At 43.9% G+C, this 17,000-nt stretch overlaps 1 protein-coding gene, 1 long non-coding RNA gene and 1 pseudogene across 2 annotated transcripts; 1 reads left to right on the top strand and 2 right to left on the bottom strand.

Annotated features, from left to right (window-relative positions):
• Window positions 1-630: 630 nt before the first annotated feature.
• On the bottom strand, window positions 631-4,990 carry LOC115137074 (transmembrane protein 160-like). Its single transcript, XM_029673107.2, has 4 exons — window positions 4,618-4,990; window positions 4,423-4,447; window positions 4,042-4,134; window positions 631-3,884 (listed from the first exon to the last, which is right to left on the bottom strand). The coding sequence occupies exons 1-4, from the start codon at window positions 4,834-4,836 to the stop codon at window positions 3,580-3,582; spliced, it is 642 nt and encodes a 213-aa protein (XP_029528967.1). The 5' UTR covers window positions 4,837-4,990; the 3' UTR covers window positions 631-3,579.
• Window positions 3,823-4,837, top strand: LOC115137075 (uncharacterized). Its single transcript, XR_003864753.2, has 2 exons — window positions 3,823-3,911; window positions 4,003-4,837. It is a non-coding gene; the product is annotated as an uncharacterized LOC115137075 (long non-coding RNA).
• A 3,962-nt stretch (window positions 4,991-8,952) lies between the features above and the next one.
• LOC115137073 (uncharacterized) overlaps window positions 8,953-17,000 on the bottom strand; it is a 38,783-nt pseudogene continuing 30,735 nt past the window's right edge.

Here is a 17,000-nt window from a genome sequence, read left to right as displayed (position 1 = left end):
GGAGGATGGGAGGAATACATGGCATCAATGCTTGGTTGAGTGAAACGAACGACACAACACGGTATTAAATGAAGGAAATGTCAGCCATTTTGGTTTAATATTCTTACTCCATTTCTATGGTGTCACATCTGATAAGCCTACATTTGATTGTGCAACATTCTGATCTCTTTAAAAAGGTGCTACACAAAGGAAATTACAACGCGCAAGTTGTTTTGGTCCAACAGCTTAAAAAAAATCTTGTTGTTGAAAATGTAATTTCACAGCAATTTAGATGGTACAATGACTCCCTACACTATTCAGTGCTTGTTTTCGCACATAAACTGAAATTGAGCGAACGGTGTAGAATTTTATCAACCAAGGAAATTACAGAGCGATTTCCACTAGCTAACACAGCCACAAAGTCAAAAACAGATTCCGCTCCAGAGGGAGAAATCAATAGGCGAATATCACAATACCGGTGGGTAAGTAATATTGCGGAAAAACAATCATTCCACTATTAGCTCAAAATATATTAAATACTTTTCCTGAAATTACAATGCAAAAATTCAAGAAATCCTGCGTAGCACCTTTAAGTATCGACCACAAACATACATTAGTCTTTTCACGTAGGGGTCAAACACACAACACCAGTTTGATTTTGTAACTGTGTTTATGTACATATTCATACATGAAGTCTAATGATATACAGTAAGTTGTACTGAAGGCCATGCAGAAATCAAATACATCACACTGCAACTCCATACAGATTATCTCTAGCGACTAACTCGCTGCGTTCATCCAGGTCTCGCATGCTAATGCTCTGTAGCGCAGCGGTCAGGTCAGGATGGTGGATCAGGCTAGAGGATAACCATACCTACAGTGCATTCGTAAAGTATTCAAACCTGATGACTTTTCTCCACATTTTGTTACGTTACAGCCTGATTCTAAAATGGATAAATGCTAACATTTTCTCGTCAATCTACACATAATATAACAATGCAAAAACAGTTCACATTTTTTTTGTGCAAAAAACCCCCAAAAAAACCTGAAAACAATTATTTTCATAAGTATTCATACCCTTTGCTACGAGACTCAAAATTCAGCTCAGGTGCATCATGTTTCCATTGATCATCCTTGAGATGTTTCTACGACTTGATGGGAGTCCATCTGTGGTCAATTAAATTGATTGGAAAGGCACACACCTGTCTATATAAGGTCACAGTTGGCAGTGCATGTAAGAGCAAAAACCAAGCCATGAAGTCGAAGGAATTGTCCATAGAGCTTCGAGACAGGATTGTGTCGAAGCAAAGATCTTTTAATTTTTTATTTTAATTTTACCTTTATTTTACTAGGCAAGTCAGTTAAGAACAAATTCTTATTTTCAATGACGGCCTAGGAACAGTGGGTTAACTGCCTGTTCAGGGGCAGAACGACAGATTTGTACCTTGTCAGCTCGGTTACTAGTCCAACGCTCTAACCACTAGGCTACCCTGCCGCCCCTGGGGAAGGGTACCACAAAAATTGTCTGCAGCTTTGAAGGTCCCCAAAAACACACTAGCCTCCATCATTCTTAAAGGTAAGAAGTTTGGAACCACCAAGAGTGGCCAAACTGAGCAATCGGGGGAGAAGGGCCTTGGTCAGGGAGGTGACCGAGAACCCGATGGTCACTCTGACAGAGCTCCAGAGATCATCTGTGGAGATGGGAGAACCTTCCAGAAGGATAACCAACTCTGCAGCACTCTACCAATCAGGCCAGACGGAAGCCACTCCTCAGTAAAAGGTACATAACAGCTCACTTGGAGTTTGCCAAAAGGCACCTAAAGGACTCTCAGACCATGACAAACAAGATTTTCTCGCCTGATGAAACCAAGATTGAACTCTTTGGCCTGAATGCCAAGCGTCACGTCTGGAGGAAACCTGTCACCATCCCTACGATGAAGCAGCATCATGCTGTGGGGATGTTTTTCAGCGGCAGGGACTGGGAGACTAGTCAGGATCGACAGAAAGATGAAAGGAGCAAACTAGAGAGATCCTTGATGAAAATCTGCTCCAGAGCGCTCAGGACCTCAGACTGGGGCAAAGGTTCCAACAGGACAACGACCCTAAGCACTCAGCCAGGACAATGCAGGAGTGGCTTCGGGACAAGTCTCCGAATGTCCTTGAGTGGGCCAGCCAGAGCCTGGATCTAACATCTCTGGAGAGACCTGAAAATAGCTGTGCAGCGACGCTCCCCATCCAACCTGACAGAGCTTGAGAGGATCTGCAGAGAAGAATGGGAGAAACTCCCCAAATACAGGTGTGCCAAGCTTATAGCGTCATACCCAAGAAGACTCGAGGCTGTAATCGCTGCCAAAGGTGATTCAACAAAGTACTGAGTAAAGGGTCAGAACGCTTATGCAAATCTGTAAAATAATTATCTATTTTTTGCAAAAATGTCTAAAAACCTGTTTTTGCTTTGTTATTATGGAGTATTGTGTAGATTGACGAGGGGGATTTAAAAATATATATATATTTTAGAATAAGGCTGTAACGTAACAAAATGTGGAAAAAGTCAAGGGGTCTGAATACTTTCCAAATGCACTGTAAATATCCATCTCACACAAACACATGGGTTATACAAATGTTATGGTTTCTCACTAAAATACCTCCAAAAAGACAAGAGGTTCTGGGTGGTCATTTTGATTACGTTGTGGCTGCAGCTTTCAAGCCTCGATTAAGTAAAGGTGTGAAATAGCGATACTTTACAGTTAAAACTAAACTACTCTATAGAAATCCACTATCAAGATTGCATTGAACATGTTTAAATAAAAATAATTAAAAACTTACAGCACTTTGCCATTTTTTGTTGTTGTTGTCATTTGCTTTGTGACAAAAGTATATTCAATCACAAAACCCTTTGGGGGAAAAAAATGTAAGCCAAAGCCTTTATGAGTTAAAAGAAACTTTTCAATCTAAAATACATAAGAAAAACACACAGACTTTTACACACAGAGAAAATCGATTACACAAATATAGACCATTGCTGATTACTTACCTAGAGTATTTATACATTATATCGCAAATTCACATAGTGCTAGTTCATCCATTCAACACTGCAACATGGGCTACATCTCCTCATTCTACATCACCAGCATGGATTACTACAGAGAATCCAAGTACTCCTTCGTAATAAATATAGAATAAACTGATATAATTTTTTTTTTTTTTTTACATCAATCAAAACCATATTTAGGTGAACACAGCATGAGCTGGCTCAGAGTATGGCTTGGGAATTGTACAGGGCACTTTGATTCATAAAGTAAACATGATCAGGAGTAAATCAACTCAAACGAGGCACTCTCTGTGCAAACTACAATTTAAAAAAAAAATCTAACATTGATATTATGAACTAAAAATGTACTCTTTATCCCAGCAATTTAACACATCCAACCACACAAATTAATATCAGAGGTCAGCAAACAACCACCATCCAAATCAATCATGCCTTTCACTGATCCCCTTTATTCCCCCCCATCTCTTTGAATGTCATACACACTTCCTCTCAGTCCTCTCTCTCACTCACTCACACACACACATCGTCACCTTTGCCACTCACACTCTCTACTTGTCTTGGCCTTTGTTGCTGCCGTGGTGCCGGTTGCCATGGGAGTGGTTGGCGCGGTCCCGACAGTCTGGACACTCCTCTCCGTCATCGTCCTCGTCCTCCTCATGTATAATCTCCACCTCCAGGCGTCCGATGTAGAGAGATACCGCACACAGCCAGAAGAGGGCGACGCTGCTCACCACAGCAACATTCAGCAGCACCGCAGGCAGGGAAAGAAGCATCATCCTCCTCAGCGAAAACAGGCTGCCCACGTAGGACGCCCCGCCGAACGATACACACACACCACCCAGGATGAAGAAGGCTGGGGGTGGGGGAGGGAGAGAGAGAGGTGGATGACCAAAATAAGTAACTTGTGTTTATAATGGGTGTGTTTCAGTAACATTTAAGGTCTTTTCTCATAATTATTCTTTCTCCAATAGAATATAGAGCCACACCCCTGGTCCTCCTAGTCTCCTTACCATATCCTGCCTCTCGTCCCACATCACTCTGGACGAAAGCGATGACCCCGATCCCGGTGGCCAGGAGTCCGTTCCGGAACCAAGACAGGAACCCTAGAACAGAACAGCACGGAGTTTACAGCCCAGTCTGAAAACAACCCCTCACCTCTTTCTCTAACCCTACCAGTGTTTGCAGTCAGGAGCTTTTCCCATATTGCTCACGTTTCTGGATTCAGATGTGGAAACACATAGCCTACAGATGCATGCATATGGTGTTTATCTTCTTTCGCTACAATAACTGGTCTAACTGTGCCAACAGGAATTCTAGCAAAATGCATAGCAAAGTAATTCAATAAATAGCCTAGGTCTTTGAACCTCTTCCTAATCTAAATGTGCAGTTACCAGTTTCGTGGGACTTTTTCAGCATCTGCAGAGCAAAACAAAAATAGCAGTGATTTAGAAAGGTGGTTCATGTCCGCACACAGATCCTTTCTGTAACGCTGGAGTACAGTCAAGTCATTTGGAAAAGCAACAAGGCGAATCAAGTCGCACATCATTTTCTGGAATGGCAAGACTTTACCGTCCCTTTGAACTTACCAAGGCATCCGCCTTATCGAGTTCTGTCAGAAGATGATACTCTGGCATCCGAGCCTTGCCCCATGGCCCCTTCTCAGCCACCCATTTCCGCGACGACCCGTGGACTCTCCTCACCGGCAGTCCCCCGAGGTACTGAGGCCTGACGTGCTTCACAACCCAGGCGAACTGATTTGCAATCCGCGGCAGCTGTCTGCACGTAAACCAACTTAAGGCAGCCATAGCTCGCTAAAAACACAACACGACCTTTGTATTGCCCTGTGAACTTTCACACTGCAAACGACACACGGAAAGGAGGCGGTGCTCCCGTGCCAACATACTGTTGTAGCGCCGTCCAGCGTTTGTTATCGTAAAATAAACCGTGCCATAAATCTTCCTTTATGAAATGTGTCTTTTATTTTGTAAATGTTTAACGTAGGCTGTTTCTCCTTTTACTACCAGATTTCCTCTAGGCGCATCCTGTTAACCTCCTTCTACTTTACCTGCACCTTGTGTTTAGCTCATTCAGCCACCAGAGGGGATCGCTAGACTACAAAACAGATTCCATTATCATAGGGCCAATGAAACAGTTTTAGGGTTTGAAATTGTTTGTGTGTCAGGGTTTCTCCTAGGATCCGAATTAGTCGGGAACATGTGAAAGGTATAAAAACAACCCTTGGACACGGTGAAGCTATCAACTTTTTCTAGAAGGTTCAGTGCAGTCTGTGCTGCTTTATTGCTGTGCCCGGCTGTTACGCACGCGTGGGCAACCATTTTGGTGAGAAGTTACGTGTTGAGTTTGGTTATCAGTGTTTTTTTGTTTTTGTTGAACAACATTTCAATGTTTCAAAAAAAAGTTATGCCTCTACAGAAATGCCACCTTAGTTTCCAGTTGGATTGTGTTTGGATAGGCTTTATAAATGTGCTTAGAATCTCTGACTCTAAATATGTTACAGTAGTGTTGATGTTAGGGGTGTGAATGTTCTCCATGTACAGTGCCTTCAGAAAGTATTCACACCCCTTTACTTGTTCCACATTTTGTTTTGTTACAGCCTGGATTTAAACTTGATTAAATGTAGATTGTTTTGTCACTGGTCTACACACAATAACCCATAATGTCAGTATTATTATTATTATATTTTTTTACAAATTAATTAAAAAGGAAAAGCCTAAATGTCTTGAGTCAATAACTATTCAGTCCCTTTGTTATGGCAAGCCTAAATAAGTCCAGGAGTAACAAATTGCATATACTCACTCGATGTGCCATAATAGTGTTTAACATGATTTTTGAATGACTACCTCATCTCTGTAACCCACACACACATTATCTGTAAGGTCCCTCAGTCGAGCAGTACATTTCAAACACAGACTCAAGCACAAAGACCAGGAAGGTTTTCCAATGCCTCGCAACTATTGGTAGATGTATCTAAAAAAAATACATTGAATATTCCTTTGAGCATGGTGATGTTATTAATTACACTTTGGATGGTGTATCAATCACTACAAAGACAAAGGTATCCTTCACAACTAAGTTGCCAGAGAGGAAGGAAACCTTTCAGAGATTTAACCATGAGGCCAATGGTGACTTTAAAACAGTTACAACATTGTAGTTACTCCACAATACTAACCAAAATGACAGTGCAAGGAAGGAAGCATGTACAGAATACAAATATTCCAAAATATGCATTCTGTTTGCAATAAGGCACTAAAGTAAAACTGCAAAAAATAAATGAACTTCGTGTGCTGCATCATGTTATGAGTGTGCTTGTTATGGGCAAGGACTAGGGATTTTTTTAAAGATAAAAATAAACTGAATAGAGCTAAGCACAGGCAAAGTCCTAGAGGAAAACCCGGTTCAGTCTGCTTTCCAACAGACACTGGGAGACAAATTCACCTTTCAGCAGGACAATAACCGATAACACAAGGTCAAATATACACTGGAGTTGCTTACCAAGATGACATTGAATGTTTCTAAGTGGCCTAGTTACAGTTTCGACTTCAATTGGCTTGAAAATCTATGGCAAAACTTGAAAATGGCTGTCTAGCAATGATCAACAACCAACTTGACAGAGCTTGAAGAATAAAAAAAAAGAATAATGTGCAAATATTGTACAATCCAAGTGTGCAAAGATCTTAGAGACTTACCCAGAAAGACTCACAGCTGTAATCCCTGCCAAAGGTAATTCGGGGTCGAATAATTTTCTAATCAAGATATATTTGTTTTATTATTATTATTTTTTTTTTTTATTTTTTACAATTGCTAGAATTTCTCTTCCATTTTGACATTACATAGTATTTTGGGTAGATTGTTGAAAAAAAAGAGGATTAAATAAATGTTTATCCCTCTTTGCAACACAATTATTTTTTTGTTGAAAAAGTAAAGGGGTGTGAATACTTTCTGAAGGCACTGTATGTGTCAATGACTGTAGCTTACTGCTGCTTTTGGATGTGTGTGTGCGTGCATGTGTGACTGGTCACTGTAGGATAAGTGGGGGACCTCTTCCTGTCGGTCTCTCTGTGCGGTGGGCCCTTTGTCTCCCTGCAGTCCTTGGGGACACCGACCGACCATGCCCGCCCTACCTGACAATTGTTTAGCGTGAGGAGCACAGGGAGGCAGATGGGGGGTCTCAGGAACAAGGGTGTGTGTGTGTGTGTGTTGACAAGGGGCTTTCAGGAAGGCCAACAACCCTTTGATGTGATGAGCAGCTGACACTCTGGTCTCAGTCACGCCACCCTACTACTGACCATGCTGGACACACACACACGCACGCACACACACACCAGCTTTAAGATCAGTTTTAGCGTTTACCTGAATAATGCTCAGGGCTAGGGAGGGACGGGAGGAAATCTGATTAGAAACCGAGAGAAATGGAATGAATATATGAAGTTGGTGAAAGCTTTAGGTGGGAGAACCTCTTTAGTTGAAGTCAATGGCAGAAGTGTGCACTAGTACAGAACATACCTCCAAGACCTCTCAGTAGTCAACATCCTGGGTTAGACTAAATAGGTGTCCTGTGTGGCTCACTTGGTAGAGCACGGCACTTGCAATGCCAGGGTTGTGGCTTACAATTCCCACGGAGGACCAGTATTAAAACCACTGTAAATCGCTCTGAATTAGAGCGTCTGCTAAATTCTGTGAAAGAGAAGATGCCAGGGCTTTACTTTATGCTGATCACGCTTTTAAAATGGAAGTGCTAACTGTAAATGGTTTTATACTGTGATAATTGAAGGGCAACACACCACGGTACTATTCCAACAGGAACAGTCCATTCAACTAGGCAAGCCTGCTGGTTTGGATGTCTGGGCCCCAGTATCCACAAAGCGCCTCAGAGTACGAGTGCTGATCTAGGATCAGTTTATAATCTCATGAATATGATCTTAAAGGCTAAACTGATCCTAGATCAGCACTCCTACTCTTGAGATGCTTTGGGAGATGGGCCCTGAACACTGAGCAGTGAGGTGTTGAAGTTGTGGTTATCAGAAGAGGCGCTTGTGTGGTGACTATATACTTCTGGACTGGCTCCAGGAGTGAGCAGAAAAATAAGTGGAAGTTTTTTTTTCCAGATGAGAAGTGAGAGGCACTCGGACCATTGTCTTGGTGTGTGTTTGTGTGGCTGTGTTAATCTTCCAAATGATGTGTGGTGTGTCTCGCTCTCTCGCTGTGTGTGCATCTTTGTGTGTGTGTGTGTGTGAGTGGATTTATGTTGGCACATACTGTAGCAGCCGTGTTGGTAGATACGTGATACTGATACGGTTACATAAAGGGGGCTGAGGCTACGAGCATTGGGGTTATGAAACGAGGTAGTAGAGGGAGGAGCAGGTATGGGGTTAGTATAGGGGGAGGGGCAGATTAAGGGGATCTCATAGACTACATCCCAAATGGCACCCTATTCCCTTGTGCACTACTGATCAAAAATAGTGTACTGTATTTGTGCACTGTCATTTGGAATGGAACCTTCGAGTTCACTCCGTTCTTCAAAACAATGTGCGATTGCAATGTGTGACCACATTGTAATCTCCTCAACTCTTTAGTGACATGCAATCTGCCAACCTTACCACAGTTTTGTATTCCTCTCTCTGTTTCTCTTGCCATTGTTCCATCGTTATACCTCCCTGTTCTTCCCTCCATCACTCCTGCTGAGACAGGTCTGGGAGAGGAAATGGCTGCAGAATTGTGGTTAGAGAGACTGGACTTCTTATTGTATGGCCTCAGTGTGTGTGTGTGTGTGTGTGTATAAATAGCATCCATAATTCCCCTGAACTTCCACAGTGTGAAGGTCCATGCTCTGTGTGATATCAGTGACTCTGTCCAGAATCAGAAAGCAGTACTCCATATTCAAGAAGGCAAAATAACAAGTCTTCTTATACAAAAACACATTTTAATTAAATACTGCAAAATTCTGAAAAAAAATGAGGCAACTTTTTTTGTTCTCATTGTTTTCGTTACTATTGCATCTCAATAACCATATTATCCACAGCATAAAAGCATTTTCTACATTTCCATTGTTATCATTTACAGATAGCATTTCTGAAAAGTGATATTTTTTACTTCTCTCTTACCCAGTCTGTAACACACACACACACACACACACACACACACACACACACACACAAAGTCAAGCGCATCCTCACCCCCATTCAAGACCAGGGTGCACACATGCACAAACAGTCATGTTTAACTAGCCTTGTGGGGACACAAAACAGATTCCCTTTCAAAATCCTATTTTCCCTCCCCTAACCCCAAAACCTAACCTTAACCCCTAACCATAATTCAAACCTTAACCCCATAGAACTATACTTATGGAGACTAACAAAATGGCCCCAGTTGGTCAAATTTCTGTTTGTTTACTATTCTTGTGGAGACTTCTGGTCTTTCACACAGACCCTTCTGTGCATTAACGTTTGCTTCTGTGGAATTGAACAAGGTTGACTGAGGGTTTGAGGTCAGGTTAGATTCAGATGTCGTGGTAAACCGTGTCCAATCGATTGTATGTGTGAGTAGACCAGAATGCACTGTAGGTGATGTTGATAGTGCTGATGCAGCCTCTAGTCTTGGTACCAGTAGGGTTGGGGCATACAGGTGCAATTGGGACCACTAAGGTACTAGAAACAGGTTTGCTTGTACAGTACATCTTCTTACACTCCCTCACGCACGTACACAGATGCACACAGTCGTACACACGTCAACAAAATACACCCTAGAAACATTCAGCAAACCCTGTTTCGACCCGACCCACCGACGGCTTGCACAGGTTCCAGTGTTTTTGTGGAAGTGTCTGTGTGAGCTTTGCGTCGGCGCCGCCTTCAAAACGTTTCACAAACAAAAACACGCTCTTGGAATTGTTACATTGCGTTCCCGACATGGCACACTCCTTAGACTCTCACTGGCTGTCGCACGAACAAACAAACATTATTGAGGAGGCCGTGAAAGCACTTTATCTGTTTGACTAGTCGAGTTAAAAGTCGAGTTGAATAGAGTCTTCATGCTTCTCTGCGTTAAAGAGAGTCTTCAGTCTTCTCTGTACGCTGGTGGCAGGTGCCTAACCCTAACAGTTTCTCCAGCAACATGACTGCTGGGAGAAGCTGAATGCCACCCTGCTGTATGATATGTAAAGGTTCATTTCCTGTGAGGTCACTTCCTCTTTAACGGCGCGTTGTTGATTGACGGCTGGATGTAGCTGAGGCAACATGCTGGATGTGTCACGATGTGTGTGATGGTCAGGACCTCCAAACACATTTTTCCCTAACTGTCCTGTTCTAACCTGATGGGAGAGAAGAAAGAAAAAAATGTTGGGGGAGGTTCTCTTCTGCACTGTTGAACCAATCTAATACATTTGGAGGAGTTAGGATTGCTAACGTCCAAAAGTGGAAGTCGCGTCACAGGCTCGCTTTCCATTTCCCCTGAAAACCGGATGCAATCGTTTTCCTCCGACCATACAGAGGGTGCTCCTGTCTCCTTAGGCCTGCTTTCTGATTGGACAAAATACCCTCATCTTTTGACTGAGCTGAGCAGAGAAGATTGCTTTCTGATTATAATATAAACAGCGATGATTATTGAAAGGGCAAAAACTGAAAAACAAGAGCCGGTCTCTTGTCTCATTTTTTTTTTTTTTACTTCTCTGATCAAGATGAGTCATCTTCATCCTCTTCGGCCCTTATGCCACCTGAGTTAGTCTGACCCTGCCTCGCTCTTCTCACCAACTGATTCCACCGTGTTCCATCTCCGCCCCCTTTCCCTCAACCGCCCAATCAGATGCTGCCGTATTTCCTCACAGCCAATCAAGAGCTGTTTCAGACGACTGACAGAGACAGAGTGGGCAGGGCCTGCTGGGTTTACAGCGTCTCCCCTCAGAATAAAATGTCCAATAGCAGCGCGGGTAGGCACATGCACATCCAGAAAGCACTCGTGGGGGGGGTTGGACGGGATTTAGGTTTTGTTGTTTTGAGTGACGGGCACTTGAACACCTTTCTGTCCGGTTGCTATGGACACAAGAAATGGCAGAGGAGACGAGTCTAAATACTGTTTTAAAAGTGGACTGTACAAAGTGCATAAACCGTTTCAGGCACACTATTACATGTAAGTCAAACATTCAGAACTGTAACTCACCCAATCTGTACTTCTCTTTGGCCTCGGCCCGCTCCTTGGCATCAAAGTACCAGACAGTGATGGCATAGCTGTAACACACAGATCTGATCAGACTGACAACACAGATTCTCAGCTCAGGAGCAAGTACAGACCAATTCAGTACAGTATAGTACAGTACAGAGTAGGAGAGGCTTGTGCTATACAGTGCATTCGGGAAAGTATTCAGACACCTTGACTTTCTCCACATTTTGTTACGTTACAGCCTTCTCTAATGGATTAAATACATTTTTTCCCGCATCAATCTCACATAATACCCCATAAAGACAAAGTGAAAACAGTTTATTTTTGCAAATGTATTACATTTTTTTTAACATAAGTTATCAGACCCTTTGCTATAAGACTCTAAATTGAGTCCAGGTGCTTCCTGTTTCCATTGATCATCCTTGAGATGTTTCAACAACTTGATTGGTGGTAAATTCAATATATTGGACATGATTTGGAAACGCACACACCTGTCTATATAAGGTCCCACAGTTGACAGTGCATGTCAGATCAAAAACCAAGCCATGAGATCGAAGGAATTGTCCGCAGAGCTCCGAGACAGGATTGTGTTGAGGCACAGATCTGGGGAAGGGACCAAAACATTTCTGCAGCATTGATGCTCCCCAAGAACACAGTGGCCTCCATCATTCTTAAATTGAAGAAGTTTGGAACCACCAAGACTCTTCCTAGAGCTAATCTGCCCGATCAAACTGTGCAATCGGGGGGAGAAGGGCCTTGGTCAGGGAGGTGACCAAGAACACGATGGTTACGTTAACAGAGCTCCAGAGTTCCTCAGTGGAGATGGGAGAATCTTCTAGAAGGGTAAGTCGCTCTGGATAAGAGCGTCTGCTAAATGACTTAAATGTAAATGTAAATAACCATCTCTACAGCACTCCATCTGACAGGCCTTTATGGTAGAGTGTCCAGACGGAAGCCACTCCTCAGTAAAAGCACACAACAGCCCACTTGGAGTTTACAAAAAGGCGCCTAAAGGACTCTCAGACTATGAGAAACAAGATTCTCTGAATGCCAAGAGTCACATCTGGAGGAAGCCTGGCACCATCCCTATGATGAAGCATGGTGGTGGCAGCATCATGCTGTGGGGATGTTTTTCAGCATCAGGGACTGGGAGACTATTCGGGATCAAGGAAAAGATGAATGGAGCAAAGTACAAAGAGATCCTTGATGAAAACCTGCTTCAGTACACTCAGACTGGGGGTGAAGGTTCACCTTCCAACAGGACAATGACTCTAAGCACACAGCCAAGACAACGCAGGAGTGGCTTTCGGGACAAGTCTCTGAATGTCCTTGAGTGGCCCAGCCAGAGCCCGGACTAGAACCCGATCGAACATCTCTGGCGAGACCTGAAAATAGCTGTGCAGCGACGCTCCCCATCCAACCTGACACAGCTTGAGAGGATCTGCAGAGAAGAATGGGAGAAACTCCTCAAATACTGGTGTGCCAAGCTTGTAGCGTCATTCCAAAGAGCACTTGAGGCTGTAATCACTGCCAAATGTGCTTCAACAAAGTACTGAGTAAAGGGTCTGAATACCTATGCAAATGTTGTATTTCAGTTTTTTATAAATTAGCAAACATTTCTAAAAAAACAGTTTTTGTAGATGGATGAGGGGAAAAACGATTTAATAAATTTTTGAATAAGGCTGTAATGTAACAAAATGTGGAAAAAGTCAAGGGGTCTGAATACTTTCCAAATGCACAGTATACTGTATTGGCAGTGGAGGGTTAAGTCAGAGCTGGTTTTGGACAGTGGAGGGTTAAGTGAGGGTTCTTGCCTCTCCTGTGAGGCTTCTCAGTGGGGTTGTGTTGTTTATTCCTGTCTCTCTCCCTCAAGCCCGAGAGCTGCAATTGAACCGACGACTGCCCCCCTACCGCCCTCCTCCCTCCACCCCTGAACCCAATCCCAGTCAGGAAATACGTTCTTCCTGTCCTGAGCCCCACCTCACCCCCCAGCTGTCAGACAGAGAGGAGAGTACTAACTAATGAACTAGAATCAAGCCAATGACGTGTCACATTTTTGTGGTCTTCTTCTGACTAATGCATTCCAAGATTCAGCACGTAGATGAAAACAATCTTGTGCATGATCACAACATCAGGCAGGAGTCTGAATAGGCTTTGGCTGAGTTCATACTTCTCTCAACAGTGGATCATCAGCATGAGAGTGGACCTATAATCTGTTAAAGGGATACGTCGGGATTTTGGCAACCAAGCCTTTTATCTACTTCTCCAGAGTCCGATGAACTCGCGGAAACCATTCTTATGTCTCTGCGTGCAGTTTTGAAGGAAGTTGCTAACTAGCGTTAGCGCACGCTAGTAGATACCATAGACTGCCAGTCATTGCGCTAACGCTAAGTAGCATTGAGTCGCTAAACTACCCCTAACTTCCTTCATACTGGATACCGAGACATAAAAATAGTATCCAATGAGTTCATCTGACAAATCCAAAGTATCCCTTTAATAGAGCAGGTAAAAGTTACCCCAACAACATTAGGAGCCTTTAGTGAACATATACTGTCCTGTGCTGTGTGTGAAGGAAGTAAAGTGGGTTAGAGGTTGTAAGGGCTCGGCAGAGAGAAGAAGTGTGGGGGTGGATGTGGATGTGGTTATGTTCAAACCATGTGGCACACATCCAAATGAAATGTATTTGTCACATGCGCCGAATACAACAGGTGTAGACATTACAGTGAAATGCTAACTTACAAGCCCTTAACCAACCATGCAGTTTTAAGGCAAATAAGTGTTCAGTAAAAAAATGGATAAGTAAAAAATGTTTTAAAAAAACGAATAGCTAAAGAGCAGCAGTAAAATAATTGTAGCGAGGCTATATAGAGAGAGTACCGGTACAGAGTCAATGTGCGGGGGCACGGGTTAGTTGAGGTAATATGTACATGTAGGTAGAGTTAAAGCGATTATGCATAGATAATAACGAGTAGCAGCAGCGTAAAAGGGAGGGATGCAAATAGTCTGAGTAGCCATTTGATTAGCTGTCCAGGAGTCTTATGCCTTGGGGGTAGAAGCTGTTACGAAGCCTTTTGTACCTAGACTCCGGTACCGCTTGCCATGCAGTAGCAGAGAGAAACAGTCTATGACTAGGGTGGCTGGAGTATGTGGCCATTTTTAGGGCCTTCATCTGAAGGGAGATCCTGGATGGCAGGAAGCTTGGCCCCCGGTGATGTACTGGGCCGTACGCACTACCCTCTGTAGTGGTCAGAGGCCGTGCAGTTGCTATACCAGGCAGTGATGCAACCAGACAGGATGCTCTCGATGGTGCAGCTGTAGAACTTTTTGAGGATCTGAGGACCCATGCCAAATAAGATTCGTCATGCCCTCTTCACAACGGTCTTGATGTGTTTGGACCATGATTATTATCGTTAATTTTTCCTTTTCGTTAGGGGTAATATGATAGTTTGTTAGTGATGTTGACAGCTCTCAACCTGCTCCACTACAGCCCTGTCAATGAGAATTGGGACATGCTCGGTCCTCTTTTTCCTGTAGTCCACAGTCATCTCCTTTGTCTTGACCACGTTGAGGGAGAGGTAGTTATTATGGCTCCACATGGCCAGGTCTCTGACCTGTCTCATGACCCGTCTCATCTTTGTTGGTGATCAGGCCTACCACTGTTGTGTCGTTGGCAAACTTAATGATGGTGTTGGAGTCGTGCTTGGCCACGTAGTCATGGGTGAACAGGGAGTACAGGAGGGGACTGAGCATGCACCCCTGAGGGGCCCCCGTGTTGAGGATCAGCGTGGTAGATGTGTTGTTACCTACCCTTACCACCTGGGGGCGGCCCGTCAGGAAGTCCAGGATCCAGTTGCAGAGGGAGGTGTTTAGTCCCAGGATCCTTAGCTTAGTGATGAGCTTTGTGGGCACTATGGTGTTGAACGCTGAGCTGTAGTCAATGAAAAGCATTCTCACATAGGTGTTCCTTTTGTCCAGGTGGGAAAGGGCAGTGTGGAGTGCAATAGAGATTGCATCATCTGTGGATCTGTTGGGGCGGTATGCAAATTGGAGTAGGTCTAGTGTTTCTGGGATAGCACTTCATGGCTACGGACGTGAGTGCTACGGGTAAGTAGTCATTTAGGCAGGTTACCTTAGTGTTCTTGGGCACAGGGACTATGGTGGTCTGCTTGAAATATGTTGGTATTACAAACTCAATCAGGGAGAGGTTGAAAATGTCAGTGAAGACACTTGATAGTTGGTCAGCGCATGCTCTGAGTACACGTCCTGGTAATCCATCTGAATGTTGACCTGTTTAAAAGGTCTTACTCACATCGGCCACGGAGAGCGTGATCACACAGTCGTCTGGAACAGCTGATACTCTCATGCATGCTTCAGTGTTGCTTGCCTCAAAGAAAGCATATAATTAATTTAGCTCTTCTGGTAAGCTCGTGTCACAGCTCGGACTGTGCTTCCCTTTGTAGTCTGTAATAGTTTGTAAGCCCCGTCACATCCAACGAGCGTGTTGCCTGCAATCCATGGCTTCCGGTGGGGGTATGTATGTACAGTCACTGTGGGGATGACGCCATCAATAAACGTATTGATGAAGCCAGTGACTGATGTGGTGTACTTCTCAATGCCATCGGAGGAATCCCGGAACATTTTCCAGTCTGTGCTAGAAAAACAGTCCTGTAGCTTAGCATCTGCGTCATCTGACCACTTCTTTATTGTCTTCTTTAAGTCCTCAGCCTCTAGGAGCGCCACCTCTGGATGAGCGTTTTCCTGTTTGCTTATGGCCTTATACAGCTCGAGTGTGGACTTAGTGCCAGCATCGGTTTGTGGTGGTAAATAGACAGCTACGTGGTCTACAGCTTATCATGAGATTCTCTACCTCAGGTGGCCAAAACCTCGAGACTTCCTTAATATTAGATTTTGTGCACCAGCTGTTACAAATCTACACAGACCGCCACCCCTCGTCTTACCGGAGGCATCTGTTCTATCTTGCCGATTCAGCGTAAACCCTGCCAGCTGAATTTTATCCATGCTGTCGATCGGCCACGATGACTCGGTGAAACACAAGATATTACAGTTTTTAATTGTGTGTGTGTGTGTGTGTGTGTGTGTGTGTGATTGAATACAGTGCGTCTTAGTGAGCATGCAGTGACTATGTAAGTGTACATACTGTGTCACCTATCTGACCCAGTGTGAGTCTATGTCAGCGTGCGTGTGTGTGTGTGTTGGGAGAGGCCATACGGGACCTGGTGCCCAAACTGATGACGTATGTCACGTAGCTGAGAGTCGAGTGGATCGGTTCAGTCAGTCATCCTGATATGCCCTTCGGAACTAGCTAATTTATGCTGGCAACAACAGTGATTTTGATTGGTGAGGGAGAAATTACTTGTAGTGTTGGTCACCATCTGAATGTCACCGTGACAAGCCAATTAGCTAACATGACGACAAGCAGGTGCAAATGACCATTGCAACGGTGTTGTATTGAGGTGCTATGTAGCTGCTTCCCATCCGGCAGCTGTACCACGTCGCTGGAGGGAGTTCATGTAGCCAATTTGTTCCATCCCACTTGATTTTACTTAGAGTAGAATAGCAGCCTACACAAGAAGAACTTGTAATACTGCCTTGGTAGTAACCATCTGGATGACACCATGATACAGTCTAACGTTACTGCTCAACGGGGAAAGTTGCGCACAATGTCCTTTGCCCCAGCTCGACGAGCACTGCTGTATGGCAGTGAGGAGAGGGAAGTAGCTAGATATCCTGGCCTGATATTGGCTACGCTGACAGGTAAAGCATGGTTTTCACCGAAAAT

The sequence above is a fragment of the Oncorhynchus nerka genome, linkage group LG11 (genome assembly GCF_034236695.1).
Source record: "Oncorhynchus nerka isolate Pitt River linkage group LG11, Oner_Uvic_2.0, whole genome shotgun sequence".
NCBI lineage: Eukaryota > Metazoa > Chordata > Actinopteri > Salmoniformes > Salmonidae > Oncorhynchus > Oncorhynchus nerka.
Note: the sequence above shows the minus strand (reverse complement) of the source record. Positions and strands in the feature narration are given on the sequence as shown.

Excerpts from the sequence above, each read along its gene's own strand:
- LOC115137074 (XM_029673107.2), bottom strand. The coding sequence starts at position 4,836 with ATGGCTGCCTTAAGTTGGTTTACGTGCAGACAGCTGCCGCGGATTGCA. Across the intron at positions 4,448-4,617 it reads TCGATAAGGCGGATGCCTTG|ATGCTGAAAAAGTCCCACGA; the intron begins GTAAGTTCAAAG and ends TTTGCTCTGCAG. Across the intron at positions 4,135-4,422 it reads GAAAAAGTCCCACGAAACTG|GGTTCCTGTCTTGGTTCCGG; the intron begins GTAACTGCACAT and ends GTTCTGTTCTAG.